This window comes from Pseudochaenichthys georgianus, chromosome 21 (genome assembly GCF_902827115.2).
Source record: "Pseudochaenichthys georgianus chromosome 21, fPseGeo1.2, whole genome shotgun sequence".
NCBI lineage: Eukaryota > Metazoa > Chordata > Actinopteri > Perciformes > Channichthyidae > Pseudochaenichthys > Pseudochaenichthys georgianus.
Genome location: NC_047523.1, coordinates 8,798,347 through 8,814,026, shown reverse-complemented (window position 1 = coordinate 8,814,026; position 15,680 = coordinate 8,798,347). Strand labels below are relative to the sequence as shown.

Sequence of the window (15,680 nt, the reverse complement as noted above, 5' to 3'; positions counted from 1 at the left end):
TCGGCAAAGGCAGACCGGTTCCAGTCAGCGATGACCGAACGGGCCTATAAAGCCGCAGCTTTGTCCGCCAGGGCACTCAACGTCTCCTCGCTGCTGACCGCCTACCAGGCGGAGCTCTACGAAGACTTGTCGAGCAAACCTGAGCCTGCCGTGTGAGACGAGATCGCAGCGATCACGGACATTTGCCTCTGTGTGCAGCGCTGTGCAGTCCAAGCCATGGGCAAAGCACTGGAAATTATGGTGGTACAGGAGAGAGCCAGATGGCTCAACCTGGTTATCGGGGAACCTTCCAGACCGGGACAAAGAGGATGTTCTGGACATGCCTATTTTTCCCGAGGGCATATTTGGCTCCGCTCTAGCTTCGATGCAGCTGAGATGCGAATCAAAAAGGAAGGGAGACGAGGCTCTCCAGCTCTGTCTCCCCCGAAGGGTCCAGCCGCCACCTTCAATGGTCCCGCGGCAGGCCTTCACTTAAGCTGCCTCACGTCCTGCCCGGTTCAAGATACCGAAGCAGCAGAGACCACAGCCCGTCTCGGGTCCCCAGCCCAGGCACGAGGCGAGGGGGAGCTGGCCAAGAAAATCTCCGGTTCCGGCAGCTGCCGCTCAGGCGCAGCTGACCCAGGTTTTCAGCCACCAGGTGAGGAAGAAGGAGCGGGCGGCCTGACAGCCTCCTCTCCTCTCCTCGACGAAGGAGCTGGAAGTTCCCTGTTCCCCAGCTCCAGAGCATGTTCCAGTGTTAGATGCTCATGTGTTTTCAGGTGCCACCATGCCCCCATCTTCCCGCCGCCTCGAGTGATGCCAGAACGTCATCCTCAAGTTCGCGCCATCAGGGAAATGGACTTAACATCAAAGACAGCAAGTTCCGCTGCCTGTTTAAGTCACACAAACACATGTCATCATTGTTGTTTCCTAATAAATCATTTTCCACTGTCGTTTCCAGGCTTGAAGCCAAGGGCGCAGTCAATAAAAATGAAAATAAAAACAATAAACAGTCTGTCGTCTGCCCCTCTTTTGAGAGCGGCTACGGCCTCTCTCAAAAGGCGGACAAGAGACGGGATTGTGAAGGCACTACCGTCACGCGCATGCGCAGTGTCGGTCGGGGTTGTCAACCTTGGGTACCACCGTGTTCAGACACTAGAGGGCCCCATAACACAACAAATAGAGACACTGAGGGCAGACGACAGAGCTGTCACATCTCCGCTCGCTTTGAGAAGCGAAAAGTGGAGGATGCTCACAGATTCTGCTTGGGTTTTCAAGACAGTAATACGGGGCTACAGGCTCCAATTCGCTGTCACCCCCCCTCACTTCTCGGGCATTCTGTATTCACAGGCCCGGGGAGAGTCGGCCCATATTCTGGAGCAAGAGATGTTCTCGCTACTAGAAAAGAAGGCTATATTGATAATACCCGCCGAACAGAGTCAGAGCGGCTTTTATTCCAAGTAGTTCCTCGTTCCCAAACGGGGAGGGAACGGAATTCGGCCTATACTAGATTTGAGAGCTCTGAACAAATATCTCAAAAGATACAAATTCAGAATGCTCACTCACCAGAGATGGGGTCGTTACTAAAAAAAAGTAATATATTACATATTACATATTACTTTAAAAAAAAGTAATATATTAAACTACTTCGTTACTCTCTACATAAAGTAACTCGTTACTTTACTCGCAGGCCAGCCCGCCCCTCCCTGCAGGCAGATCACGCAGACTGCTAAAGTTTCAAATGTTCTCTTTAGTTCAGTTTCCATTGTCGCATAAGACTGATCCAGATCCTGAATGTTTTCCTATCTGACCATGGCTGTCCTCTGTCTCCTGCTATCTGTATATTTTGCGCAGTATATCTCTGCTCACGCTGTTGCGTCGGCGTGTTCTCCTGCGTGTTGGCCATGTGTTGCACTGGAACCAGACACCGCAAAGACGCATGCGCAGTACGAACTGCGCATGCGTGAGTGGCAATAACTCTCCTTACCAGCAGGCGGCGGTAGTGTGTATTCGTCATTCAAAACAGGCAACAACAGGAAAACAGAGAAGAAGAACATACTACATGATATAAACAAACAACAAATAGCTGTGCGTTAGCTTCACCTTAGCATGTGTTCTTTGCAGGTGTTTGTTGAGGTTTGATTATGACTGATTTTAGTAGCGCGTTACACTACTCCGTTACCGACAAAACGCGTTACACCCAACTCTGTCACTCACACATCTCTGTTGCGTCTCGTGCGCCAAAACGACTGGTTCACATCAGTCGACCTGAAAGATGCGTATTTCCACATCCCAGTATATTACCCACACAGGAAATATCTGAGGTTCGCCTTTCAGGGTGTCTGTTACGAGTACAGAGTACTTCCCTTCGGTCTGTCTCTCAGCCCGCGAGTGTTTGTACGGTGTACGGAAGCCGCGATAGCCCCGTTAAGACAACAGGGTATTCGCCTGGCAACTTATCTGGACGATTGGCTCCTTCTCGCACAGTCGGAGCAAGAGGCTGTTACGCAGACGAATGTCCTCGTAAAACACCTGCTCAACGTAATAAACACAGAATAGAGCATGTTGTCCCCAGCCCAGACTGTACTCTTCCCCCGGGCGTCCCCCGCGCGTCAGTGACGGATGGTCACTATGAAATGCGTAATGGCACTGCGCCACTGGCTACACCCGACTTTTCTAGTACGGGGCGTACCTATGGGTGCTGTCCTATCGCGGAAAGTGGTCATGTATATACGAAGGTCGACCTGTGAGGGGTCTCTGGAGCAGAGACCTCCAACGGTCACACATAAATTATCTGGAGCTTTTAGCGGTGTTCCTCACCCTGAAATGCTTTCTGCCTTTTCTCAGAGGACATCATGTCCTCGTGAGGACATAAAACACGACCACAATATCGTATATAAACCGCCAAGGGGGTTTGCGTTCTCTCCAGTTACACATGCTGGCACGCTAACTGATCTTATGGAGCTGCGGACGTCTCCTCTCTCTGAGAGCGACGCACGTACCAGGAGTGATGAACCTCTGGCGCGGATCTGCTGTCCAGAGGTGCACCACTATATGCAGACTGGACTCTACGTCCAATAATTGTGAGTCAGCTGTGGGTGCGTTACGGCAGAGCCGCGGTAGATCTGTTCGCATCAAAAGAAAATGCTCAATGTCAGCTGTTCTTTTCAATGCGCGATTTAAACGCACCGTTAGGCGTGGACGCGCTCGCGCACGTTTGGCCTCCGGTCCTTCTGTACGCGTTCCCACCCCTGGCTCCGATACCCCCAACTCTGGCCAGAGTGAGAGAACAACGCCACACACTTATCCTGATAGCTCCGCACTGGCTTGCAATGTACTGGCTGGCGGAGATATATCAGCTGCTGTGCGGGCAGCCGTGGCAGCTCCCGCTACGCAGGGACATACTGTCTCAGGCGGGGGGGGGACGATCTTTCACCCACACCCTGTGCGCTTGGCACTATGGGCCTGGCCCGTGAGTGGTACAATCTGAATACAGTGGGTCTCCCTCAGAAGGTGATACACACTATTCAGAGTGCAAGAGCTTCCTCCACCAGGTCCCTCTATGACTGTAAGTGGAGGGTGTTTGAGGAGTGGTGCCTTCAAAAAGGACACATCTCTTTTCAATGTCCTGTCGGGGTGATTCTATCATTCCTACAGGACTTAATTGATAAACACAGAGCTTTCTCTACGATCAAAGTGTACCTGGCTGCTATTGCTGCATGCTATGTGGGCTTTGAGGGAAAGACGGCTAGCCAACATCCTTTGGTCTGCCGTTTTATGAAAGGGGCTCGCAGACTCCTCCCTGTTTCCAGGTCACTGGTGTCCTTATGGGACTTGGCAGTGGTTTTAGATGGGCTCACTCAACCTCCATTTGAACCCCTGGAAGAAGCTGACATGAAACACCTGTCACTGAAGACAGTGCTGTTACTGGCTCTGGCATCTGCCAAGCGAGTCAGTGACATTCATGCACTCAGTTTGCCCCGGGGCAAACGAGAGTGTTGCTGAAGCCCAACCCTGCCTTTAAGGTGGTTGGCTCATGTACCCCCATTGACATTGTGGCATTTCCTCCGCCGCTGTGTTCCTCTGAGGAACAGCAGCAGAATTTGCTGTGTCCAGTTCGTGCTTTACGCATCTATATGGACAGGTCAAAAGAGTTTTGTTGTGATTGTAGCAGGATGAGCAGTAAATAGTGTTGTAAGGCATATTCTTTTTAGCCCATCACCGCCAGGGGGCACCCTATAAAGGGGAAGAGGCTTCTAGCTGGCGGCCTCTTGTTTGCTGGTGCCCAGACCTACCCACTTCTGTTTTTGCCGTGTTTTGCTTCCGCCACCGGCGTAGGTATGTTGTAGGGGAATAGCTAGCTTCAGGTAAAGTTTCACAATTCTCTATCATACTTACGTGTAGTCACGTTTTGTTTTGTAGAGCGGAGGGTCTTCCTGGCGATGCCCGTCAAGTAGCTGTAACATAGAGAGCATGAAACTCTCTCCTCTCTGCCTGATCGGTATGTACGGCGATTTGTTCAGTCCATTCACCACACCTTTCCTGAACATTAATATTATACTAATATATACTGTTTATTGTTAATCTAGGGCCAAGCTAAGGCTTTAAAGAACCGCTGCTGTTTTGCTGCACCGAAAAGAGACGGGTTTCTGACGCAGGGTCATCACCCGTACTGCTGATCCTGTGTGCGGCTAAGTGCTAGTAGATTGTCTGCGTCTGGCTATCGTGTCTGGTCCGGTTTGGCATTGCCTACGGCAGTATCATCACCTGCCCTACTGATCCTACTGTGTTTGGGCCGGTTTAGTGTGGCCTACTCTGCACTATAGGTCCGCTCCCCTTAGTGGGATTTTAGTGACTGGACTGCTGGGCTAACTCCTTCTGTTTAGTTATTCTTTCCTTCACCAATTCAAACTATTTTGTTTACTTTTTTTTCATTAATAGTTTATTTTTGTTTATTCCTATTTTTCTTTGTTTTCTTTTGGTTTATTTTATACTTAATTAGTGCCGATATATCTTTGCTCAATTCATTGTTTGTTTATATGATTTTGGTTTAGGTTTTCTTTCTTTGCTTTTTTTGCATAGTTTTGTTTATGCCGCATGATTGCCCGTATGGCTGCGGCTAATTTTGGTTTATTTCATTTTGAGTCATTCTGTGTTTTTGTCCCCCACTTATTGTGTTTTCCCTTGTTCTCCTGTTTTAGTTACTGAGAGCTGAAGGGGTGGTATTGGTGTCTGAGGTGGTGGCTTCCCCCTTTCCGTGTGCTGTGCTTCCCCCGAGTTTTTGGATCTTTTCTCCGTGTGATTGTGTGAGTGTGGAACACGTGTGACCGGGGTGACTTAAGTTTGTTTTTTGTGGGATCCCTCTACTCATTTGTTGACCCTCTCCCCCACTGGTAAGCCTCAGCCCCCCTTGTTCGTTCTCTCCCTTTTGGATATAGCCCTGTGTGACGGTTTTTATAAAGTGTATTTTTACTATTGTATAAATAAACTGTTCTATTTTTGATAATTGAACCACGTCTCTTGTTCTATGAGTAACCGAACCTGTGTTTCCTAGTGACTTAAAACTTGTCACATTTCCCTGGGTGAAATTCCCAGGTTGGCGTTGTCGGACTTAGCGGTTTAAACCAAACTGTTAAATTAATATATTTATTCTGCGGCCACTGCTACATCATGACCAACTCTTTGTATCCTGGGCTAACCCTCAGAGGGGCAAGCCCGTTACCAGGCAACGGCTCTCCCACTGGATTGTGGAAGCGATTGCTCTGGCTTATACGAGTCAGGGTTTGCAGGCACCAACGGGCTAGATGTCTCTGCTCCAAGTGTGGCCCGCGCAGTGCTGGGCCCCGTGTTGAGACAGGGTTCTTCCTGTTAAGTTCTGGTTGTTTTGGTGATTTTAGAGATAAGCATGTCTAGCAATACGGGAGTTTCAATATCCCATAGTGAGACATCGAACGGAGTGTTATGAATGAGAACTATAGGTTACTTACGTAACCCCAGGACTCAGAGTAACATGAAGTGAGATGTCTCACCAAACGGCCCTCCTTGCTAAGGCGAAGCGAGAAGAGGTGCTTATTTTGAATGACACTGCGTCGTAGCGCAATCTACTTAAAGGGTGGGTGGATTCCCTGACGTTGAAGTCAAGATCACCAGCCAATCAGAATTGGCGTAATGAGATTGATGCTTCTGTTTGCATACGCATTGAGGCGCATCCCATAGTGAGACATCTCACTTCATGTTACTCTGAGAACTGGGGTTACGTCAGTAATCTATAGATTTTCTCCGGTTGTGTATTTTCAAATTCAAGCGCACTCGAGCTGGTTTCTCCAAAATTACATACCCCACCTTTAAGGTTATTATGGTGTTCGAGACAAATGCAAACCATTAGTGAGTATCATCCAGATGAAGTCATACTTTTTCCATTTCATTTGATTTAAAAAAATGTGAATTTATACTTTATCTAAAACATTCAATTTTACGACATGTTATCAGATGTCTGCCATACACTATACGTATCTTTACACTTACTGTACACTGTGCTGTTACATGTTTTTAATATATATTTTCTCCACTTCTCACAACAGAAAAGATGTGGGACCTGGGGGTTCTACAAAATAAAGCTCATCTGTTTGACAGTTGCTGTGGGGAGTCTTTCCAGTGTAGTCGATGTTTCTTATTACAACACCCCCCCACCAGGCACAGAGGTGTCAAATTAGTTACATCGTGTTCTAAAGGATTTGGAAGACCATACTTCGACACTTATCTCATATTGTTTGCAATCAATGAGACAAATATGAAGGATGTTACGCTGATACACTTCAGGCTAAAACTATTTTTATGGACTGGCCAACTTTGCGTTTTTTGGTTGCCTCCATAACATGTCTTCTTTCAGACTACTAACAAGAAAATAGTCAAAATACAAATTAGTATTTTGATATCCATTTGTTTTTCTAATTCATCTGTAGTTTCTTGCTAAATGTTAATAATTGTACAAGATGGAACAATACTATTTAAATATCTATCAACTCAAATCTCCACCTATTAAAGGAATGGTATGCTCATGACACTCATTTTTTAAAAATTATCATCCGATAAAACAGACCAGTCTCTGCCAGTCTCTCTTTTTTTTGTTTTAATCCGATGACATTATCAGTGATTTTAAACTGATTATATACCGAAATAACATCAACACTGTGGGCGCCGCCATTTCCCGGACGTGACGTAATCCATGCGTTTGGTTTTCGAAGACACGTTGATCTCCATGTTATTTACTGTAGTTTCTCTATTCAAATATGCCTCACTGTATCGCGAAATATTGCCATAATTCTGATAGGAACAATCCACGGAATGCTCGGTTCCATCTGTTGCCAAAAGGTAAGCATAAGAAGTACATTCGGAGGCAGTGGCTAGCGAAATGTGGCCGGCCCGAACCGAGAGATTCACAGGCTCATGTATGCAGCGAACATTTCACATTTCCGGACGACTACTCTGAGAGTATGATCAAACATAACATGGGATTTAAAGAACAACCATTACTCAATGGAGATGCAGTACCATCGGTCTTTCTGGTGTCATCACCGACCAGGACACCAGTTCGGCCAGTAGAGAAATCGCCCTCTGCAAGTGTGAAGCGACGGAGGAGCAGAAGTAGTGCTCGGAGTAAGAATAAGGTATGTTATAGCGCATTTCCATTGCAGCGGCTAGCCCCGTTTAAACGTCCAGGCCAGGACAGTTTTTGGTGGCCTTTCCATATAGCGTAGTACCGGCTAGTGTGTATTTTCCCCAGTTTTTTCCGGCCCCATAAAATCGTGATTCTATGGCCAGGGACAACGAAGCTGAGTATGCTAAACTAGAGAGGGAATCGCTAGCAAGGGTGGTACTACATGCATACATATAGTATCTTATATCATCTTCCCATTATACACACATGCATTTCCAAACATTTGGTCTACCTATGTTGCAAATGTATTATCTTTTCAATTTACACACGGCATCTATTGCACGTCTGTCCGTCCTGGGAGAGGGATCCCTCCTCTGTTGCTCTCCCTGAGGTTTCTCCCATGTTCCCTTTAAACTGGGGGTTTTCTTCTGAAGTTTTTCCTTGTACGATGTGAGGGTCTTAGGACAGAGGGTGTCGTATTGTCATACTGATATGTATGGCTGAATTCCCCCATCCAATCTCTTCACATTGGTCAAAACTTCTTCCTCTGCTGACGAGTCCGAACTGAAATACTCCACCATATTTCCGTGTGTTGACAAAGTGAACGCATGGATGACGTCACGACCATCACGTGACTACTGAAAATGGCAAACATGGCGGCGGCCAGACGGAATATACAGGTCTTGATAAAAATGAGCTATAAAATCATTATTTACCGGGGAATATCGCTGATTTCTTCAGGGTATGGTTTAAACATAACGTTTCACTAAATACTGAAGTTTTGATTAATTATCTAATGAGTGGACCATTCCTTTAAACAAACCTTAAAGTTGAATCCTTATTCTGAACAGTTTTTTCATAAATGATTCATAGCTTGATGTATCACTATTATACATATATATATATAAGGATTATTATTATTATTATTAATTCCATAAACATTGGGGATTTTCTGAAATTTGGAGTGACAAAGACATTTAAAACCACTTTTCTAAAAAAGCTTTGAATTCTGAACCTTACTTTATCTTATATTCATACTTCTGTTCTGGAATTGTATGATTGCACATATTTGATAACATAATCCCTTATACTGACCATAAAACTACCTGTACTGGAAATAGTGAAAGTCAAATATGTGCTTTTTATTTAAACATGTACAACAATACAAACAATTAAGCCAACAAATTAAATAATAGATGATGGTTGTTGTTGATGTTCTAAACTGTATTAAATGCAGAAAGCAACATGGTCTAATCAGTGAAATAATAAAAAGACACCTTGTACGTAAATATATATGTATATATATGTTTTTCACAGAGAATAAAACACAACCAGTTACATTCAAACAGCAGTGTGGAGTCAATGTGTCAAGACTGCCAAAGTTAAATACAGTACAGTATAAACAAAAACTACAGACATTGCCATTAATGCTTTTGTAATACAGTACTTCACAACATTTCACCAAAGTGTCCCAGCGGACTTCACAAACCCTTTGGAGAGTCATATGAAAATATTTCACACATATACACAACTTAAATGATACAGTTACTACATTTTCCAGAAATCTCTTTAGTTTGTGATGAAAATACTGTTTAATTTACTATAAAACCATCACTACACAGTAGGTAAATGACTTGGTTTATAAAGACTGCACTGTGATCGCCATGTATGTAAGTTGTATAGTTTAGAATTATACAGAGAAACTGTCCTGCAGATCTGACATTACAAAGTACAAAATGTATGTGTGATACTGAACCCTTGCTTTAAAGAATACTCTGCATATATCCTGTAATTAACCCACTCCCGTTATCATTGGCATCCAATAACACTTTTTCACATATCAAAATACTATAGAACTTTCTTTTAAATATGTTACTGGAACGGCCACAAAACCTGTTAGGAGACAAGCACTGCACTTTCAAAAACGATGCAAATATAAAAACACATGTGCCAAAACACATGATAATAAAGAAACATCTTCGCCAACTGTAGGAAACATGTTCAGCATTTTCTAAAAGCGCTGCAAATACAAAATGCTGTAATGGGTCCAAAACACACGGAAACCAGGGAACCCTAAAAAGTGATGCACACAGCTGGGAGCGGAGCGCTTGTTGAGGTTTTCGGGATTTATAAAGTTGGCCAACTGTCACTATCGTCAAAGTTAGTAATATTCTAAATGATCGGGTTATCTACGGTAGCTAGCTAGCTTAATACGCAGATAGCAGATACGCAAACAAATCGGAAGGGATCGTCTGATCACTTTGTTAAAATAAGACTTTAATAATTACATTTTAGGTGAGTTTCCAAAGACGGTGACATTTGGCCAACTTTATAATCCCCAAACGCCAACAAGTGCACTTTGTGTTTGTTAGTGTTGGCGAAGTTGTTTCTTCATTTGCATGTGTTGTAGCACATTTTTGTTTTTGTATGTGCACCGTTTTTTAAACTGCGCCGCGTTTCTCCCAATGGAAATGTTTTGGGCTGTTGTAACGCGTTTGCACCTGTTGGCCACCGTAGGCTATAAAGTCCTCATGTTCAGATTATTGAGAAATTCATGATCTACAAAAATACTCATCCACCAAAGATAAAAGTAACTGACTATAAAACAAATGTATACTTGTTTTTGGAATACTGTTATGAAGGATATATATTGTTTGTCTTCAACACTCTACGTTGAAATAGTAAAGAAAACATGCCGTTTGGAAAGTTGCATGTGAGTTTCTACATATCAAACTAACACTAATTGTCTCCGTCTGTTCTTATAATATGGCATTAATAAGTTACACAGAAGGCAGTGCTCCTTTTCTTTCTTCACTTTCAAATACAGGCAGAGTGGAAAGGTGATGACTCTACAACAAATGGTAAATAATACGAGCAGACAGATCCCACCGCTTCCCCATCCTCCCTTTTTTAAACCCAAAGGTAGAACAAACAATGTATTTATCAACGTCCAACACACTGTCACATAAGACGGTTACTTTATGCTTGAATGCGTCATGAGTATAATGTACTCATAAATACTGTAAATGTATAAATCATGCACACATGCCAGTCACTCTCACATGTTCAACTTTTCAGAAACTAGACTTACAAAAAGATTTACATCAGCTGATAGTGAATCCTGTTCCCAGCAGTAGCCTATACAGGTTCTAAAATGAACAAAACGTACATGAAGGTTTTAGGATGAAATGACAGCAGAACTGTTTGGACAGCTTGCTAAATGCTTTTAAGAATGTTTTTTGCAGTATTATGTTTTGCAGTTTCTTGAGAGACAGTGAGGATATCACTTCTGGCATGTGTTCAGACTGACGCTAGCACTAGTTAGCATATACATAATTGATATGAATAAGATATAAAACATATATAGAATTTTGCTGCAATGCAATCCATCATTACCTTGAGACGCTCTGCATCGACCAATTCACTTTGTGCAGGTGCATGTTCCTGCTACTTGGTGCTAACAACCTTAGCATAATGTTGTTTAACGTTAGCATAAACAACATTAGCTTCTAGCTTCCTAACAACCTTAAAAGACAATAGGTTTTTGTTAACTTAAATCCTGCACATAAGTTAAGTAAGTTACGAATGGGATGTAATATACATACATACAGTGCAATAGCTACGGTTCCTAAGTTACCTTGTAAGTTGATGTTGAAAAATGTACTTTGAAAATCCAACCCTTTCCTTTAGAATTGCTTTGCTGACTTGTATTTCATTATCTTACCGTTAGCCTCCTGCATTTCTAACAGTACCATTCAGTCTGAACACCCCATAATGCTTATTTAGTGGTTATATTTAAGTAATCTGAGAGCAGTAAGGCTAAAGACAGCAGTGAATGGGAATGTGGTACATACAGTATGTTCAGAGCCACGTCTTCAAACTTCACTGTTACATTCGAGTGTAATGAATATTGGTGAACATGTGATATCAAGACGGCTTCTCTGTGAAAATATTGTGTTAAGAAGTTACATAACAACCCAATATGTGGTTTACAGGAAATCATCTGCATTAACTGCACACAGAAACAAACAAGAAATACATTGAACGTCTGCGTGAAGCAATGAGTCATATTAATTTCCAAAATAAAATATCATATCAACTTCAATAAATACTGTATGGTATTTATTCAATAAACAATAATATGTTCAGATACATTAAGTGTAACATGTGAAATATATAATATAGCTTTAATATATTATTATGCACTTGTTAGACGTCCTATCTTCGTTCTGGTTCTGTATTGAAAAAAAAAGAAAAATGAGGCAGGCAAAGATTTCTTGGTTTGGCACTAACCATGTCATAAGAATTGACAGTGTTACCAAAGGCTTTTTGTGCACAACATGTTTCCCGAAGGACGGTCGAGCTGTTAATGTTCATCCACTTTAAAACAATTCTGTCAGGCAGAAAGATCGCAACGTTATTGTGATTATCAGAATGCATCTTAGATCGAGTGAAGCAGTTCTGTGTCAACTTGTACACAAAGCGCAGGAGTGGTTGTATTGAGCTCACCGTACAATGCTGATAAAGAGCGGTGTGACCGAGAGGGGACAATGTCCTTCAGGTGGGTGAGAGTGTGTCCTTTTCCTCAAACATTGCTTCTGACTTCGTATCAAAAGGAAAAGGTGAGTTCTCTGGTTGTCTCTCCGAACATGCTGCAGTTTCTAGGCTTGTGGGTGGGGCAGGCAGGGTTACGGGAATGTTGTCAGGCGAAGGGGCTGTCTGACTTCAAGATGGAGGCGTCGGCGTCGTGGAGGCCTTTGCCGTTCATGTGTTCTGTGTGGCCGTCGATGCTGTAGCAGCCCTGTACCTCGGTGATGGAGGAGGCTGTGTAGGAGGCCGAACGCATCGCTTCCGAGTGGTTCCCTATGCTGCTGCCAAACTGGATGTTGTACTGGTTCCAATGCCTCCGAAGAACTGCTTGGACCTAACCAGAGAAACCAGAATTAATATGTAATGGAAATGGATACATATTTAAGACACAACTATGGTTAAAGCACCTAAAGTACAAGTTAAATGTGTTGGGGGAAAAAACACATTTGCTTTCTTTCCAATGGTAATATGAGTGTAGAGGTTTCCTAATGATACACATCTTTGTGCTAAGCTAGCCTAATAGCTATTTCTCCAAATATTAACCTTTCCTTCAGGAATTGTAATTACTTTGGAGTGCAGTCATTCTTAACTGCTTTTGCACTAATTCTTAGTAAAACTGTTTGTTTTTGATAAGGCAGACTTGTTCTTTAAAAAAAAATGTGGATGCATAAATACATTTGATGTGCTTGGACTCTTGTTATCTTGAACATATCTTCAATATGGCTCTTTAGTGCTGTCACATATATATTATATCCATTTATTTTGTGTGCCTAAATTCCTATATAAAGACAAGTCAATGCCACTGTTTACAATAAGCGCATTAAGCGTACAATAAGCTTATTGTTATAAGATGTTTAATAGACATTCAAAGCAGTTAAGTGTAAAATAAAGCGGTGCTTTTCTCCATTTTATGTTAACACCTAATAACAGGGTAAATGAGTTATTTAATGGCCCTTTAGATAATCACTTCTGGCAGTAACAAGCTATTCTGTAAGCAGATCAATCACGTGAATAATTGAAAGAAATCTAGAGTCAAATCTATGGCTGCTTTCCAACAGTAAACAATGCTAAGTCCCCGGCAAAGCCCCGAAGACATTCTGCTAATTTACCATCCTGCTGCGGGTCATGCAGAGGCAGTTGCCTTGTCTATTCCTGATCACATAGGGGAAGTTTGGAAGAGTGTGGATGTATGTGTGCATGCAGGTTTAAATAAATAAATAAAAACATCTTACTTCTCCGTTGAAAAAGCAGAAGATGGTGGCCACCAGCAGACCCTGAAATTCAGAAAATATACATGACAATTAGAGAAAATACACACCTTAATAACTGGTCTGAAGCCTCGACTGTCAGCTATTCACTGGTGATATTTAAAGGTCTACGGTTCTGCAAAGCAAAGAAAACTATTGTTATCGAATTTGGTTTGTTGCTCAAGACGTTTTCCCAGCAGTGCCCATGCTGGGTCAGCTCAGAATGATCAGATAACACCTCACCAACACTCAACAGATAAGTCATGCCTTCCTTCCTGCGCTACAACATAAACAAAGTCTTGTGGGAGGCTGAAAGGAATGCTCAACTTGTTACTGAAAGCTAAGATGCTGGATACCCAGGCAAAAGTTCATTTAGTAAACAAAAAAACAAGTATATGTCTCCGGGAATGCAGGAGTAAGCCACTTACATGTAACCAAGTTTAATAATAAATGATATACATGCTGCAAGGACACCATGACTTTATGATTAGAGCACAGGGACACTGCAGTACAGCGGACAATAAACCTTGAATAGGTTCGGAGCTAAGATGGCGCCGCAGGTGGCTGCTTCGGTGTTTTGTTCAACACCGTTTGTTCAACAGGGAAGCGCTCCTAAACATTAGAGAAACAACTTCAGCGGATTGCTTTCCCACTTTTATCTGTTCTTCTGTGGAATTATTGGATATTCTTGTAAAAGGTACCCTCACGTGCATCCAAGCACTGAAACGCCACAGGAGAGGGAAACTGGCCGGGACACTCGTGCGCCTCCGGAGCCGCGGACTTCGCACGCTGCAACCCGATATATTTCTCTCCAACGTGCGTTCCTCCATAAGCAATAAACTGGACGAGCTTCAGCTACTGGTTAGTAGAAACATTGACTTTTCTTCGTGTTTTGTGCTTCACTGCACCTGGCTGTGTGGATCGCAGGGATGCAGACTTGTCACCTTTCGGCGAAATTCGCCGTTTTGAATCCAAAATAGGTCGTTTGTGTGATTCATGTAGATCTGCAATACAAATATTTGTGGGGTATGGGGGGGGTCTGGGACCCGGAGTAATATGTATTGTATTGCTATTTAACTATATTTTATAGTGTCCTTAAAGATGTCTTGTTTTATATGGAGATTCTTTGTTTTATATTTTATGTATGCACCATGACATCAAGTCAAATTCCTCGTATGTGTGAACCTACCTGGCAATAAACCCGTTTTTGATTCGGATTCAAAAAATATACTCTGGACATGCAGTTGACAAGTATGAACTAACATACAGTTATTTATGTATTCTTTACATGGAAAAATTCCTTGGACCTCAAGCCTTTGACCATTTGACCATCGTCTCACCTGGTAATGCATTAGTATGTGCATGATGTAGTCGTATATTTCGGAGGAGACCCGTCCCTCGGGCTTGTAGGGGAACAGGACATACTGAATCCCCAGCAGAGGCACCAGGATGAGGGTGGCTCTCACGGCTTTCATGTAGAGACTAGACTCCGCTTGATGGGTCACCTTCAGTTTGGTGATGAGGACTCGCACAATGTTGAGCAGAAAGAACAAATTGACCTAGAGGCGGAAAGCAGCAGACAGGATATCAATACATCAGCAGAATATTCTGGCTAATAGTTGCTGTTCAAGACTAATCTGCGGAATCTGCATTTGGCAATGCGACAACATTTTGGTATCGGAAGCATTTTGGTTTCCATTTGTAGTCAAGAAGTATTGACCAAATGTCGTACGTATCTGGTCACCTTTCATTGGGCTTTGGTATGTAAGTAAAGAGTCCATGTAAAAAGCAAAAAGCGGAACACATTGCAATCTCAAAACCAATCAGCTTTTGTCTCAAGACATTACATTACATGTTATCTTGCCCATGGACAACTGCCCATGTGGTTCATGTCTCAACTGGCCAGTACGTGTAAGGTTTAAGCAAATACAGAATGTTCCATCATGAACAAAACAACACCAAGGCATTTGTCGGCCAAGTTTCTGTAAACGCTTTCAGAACTGGACATTTAGTCCTACGAGAGTCTTCAGGGAGCACTTTTCTCTGAAGCGTGCCTGGCTCTTCTGTTTAGTTGAATTCCGAGAATGCAACAACGGCCAGAAGACCATTGGGTGGATCCTCACAGGGGCAGATGCATTGATTTAGCAAGATAAGTGTATTTACGCATGATATGAAACTGTGTTCTGGTTTCAGGCCACCCACAGAGT

At 43.0% G+C, this 15,680-nt stretch overlaps 1 protein-coding gene across 1 annotated transcript in view; it reads right to left on the bottom strand.

The window, feature by feature from the left end:
• Window positions 1-8,757: 8,757 nt before the first annotated feature.
• calcrla (calcitonin receptor-like a) overlaps window positions 8,758-15,680 on the bottom strand; it is a 51,494-nt gene continuing 44,571 nt past the window's right edge. The window contains exons 11-13 of the mRNA XM_034109715.2: window positions 14,814-15,032; window positions 13,459-13,500; window positions 8,758-12,560 (exon numbers count right to left, since the gene is read on the bottom strand). Of these exons, the coding sequence (XP_033965606.1) occupies window positions 12,339-12,560; window positions 13,459-13,500; window positions 14,814-15,032 (483 nt within the window). The 3' untranslated portion in view covers window positions 8,758-12,338. The remainder of the gene's footprint in view (window positions 12,561-13,458; window positions 13,501-14,813; window positions 15,033-15,680) is intronic.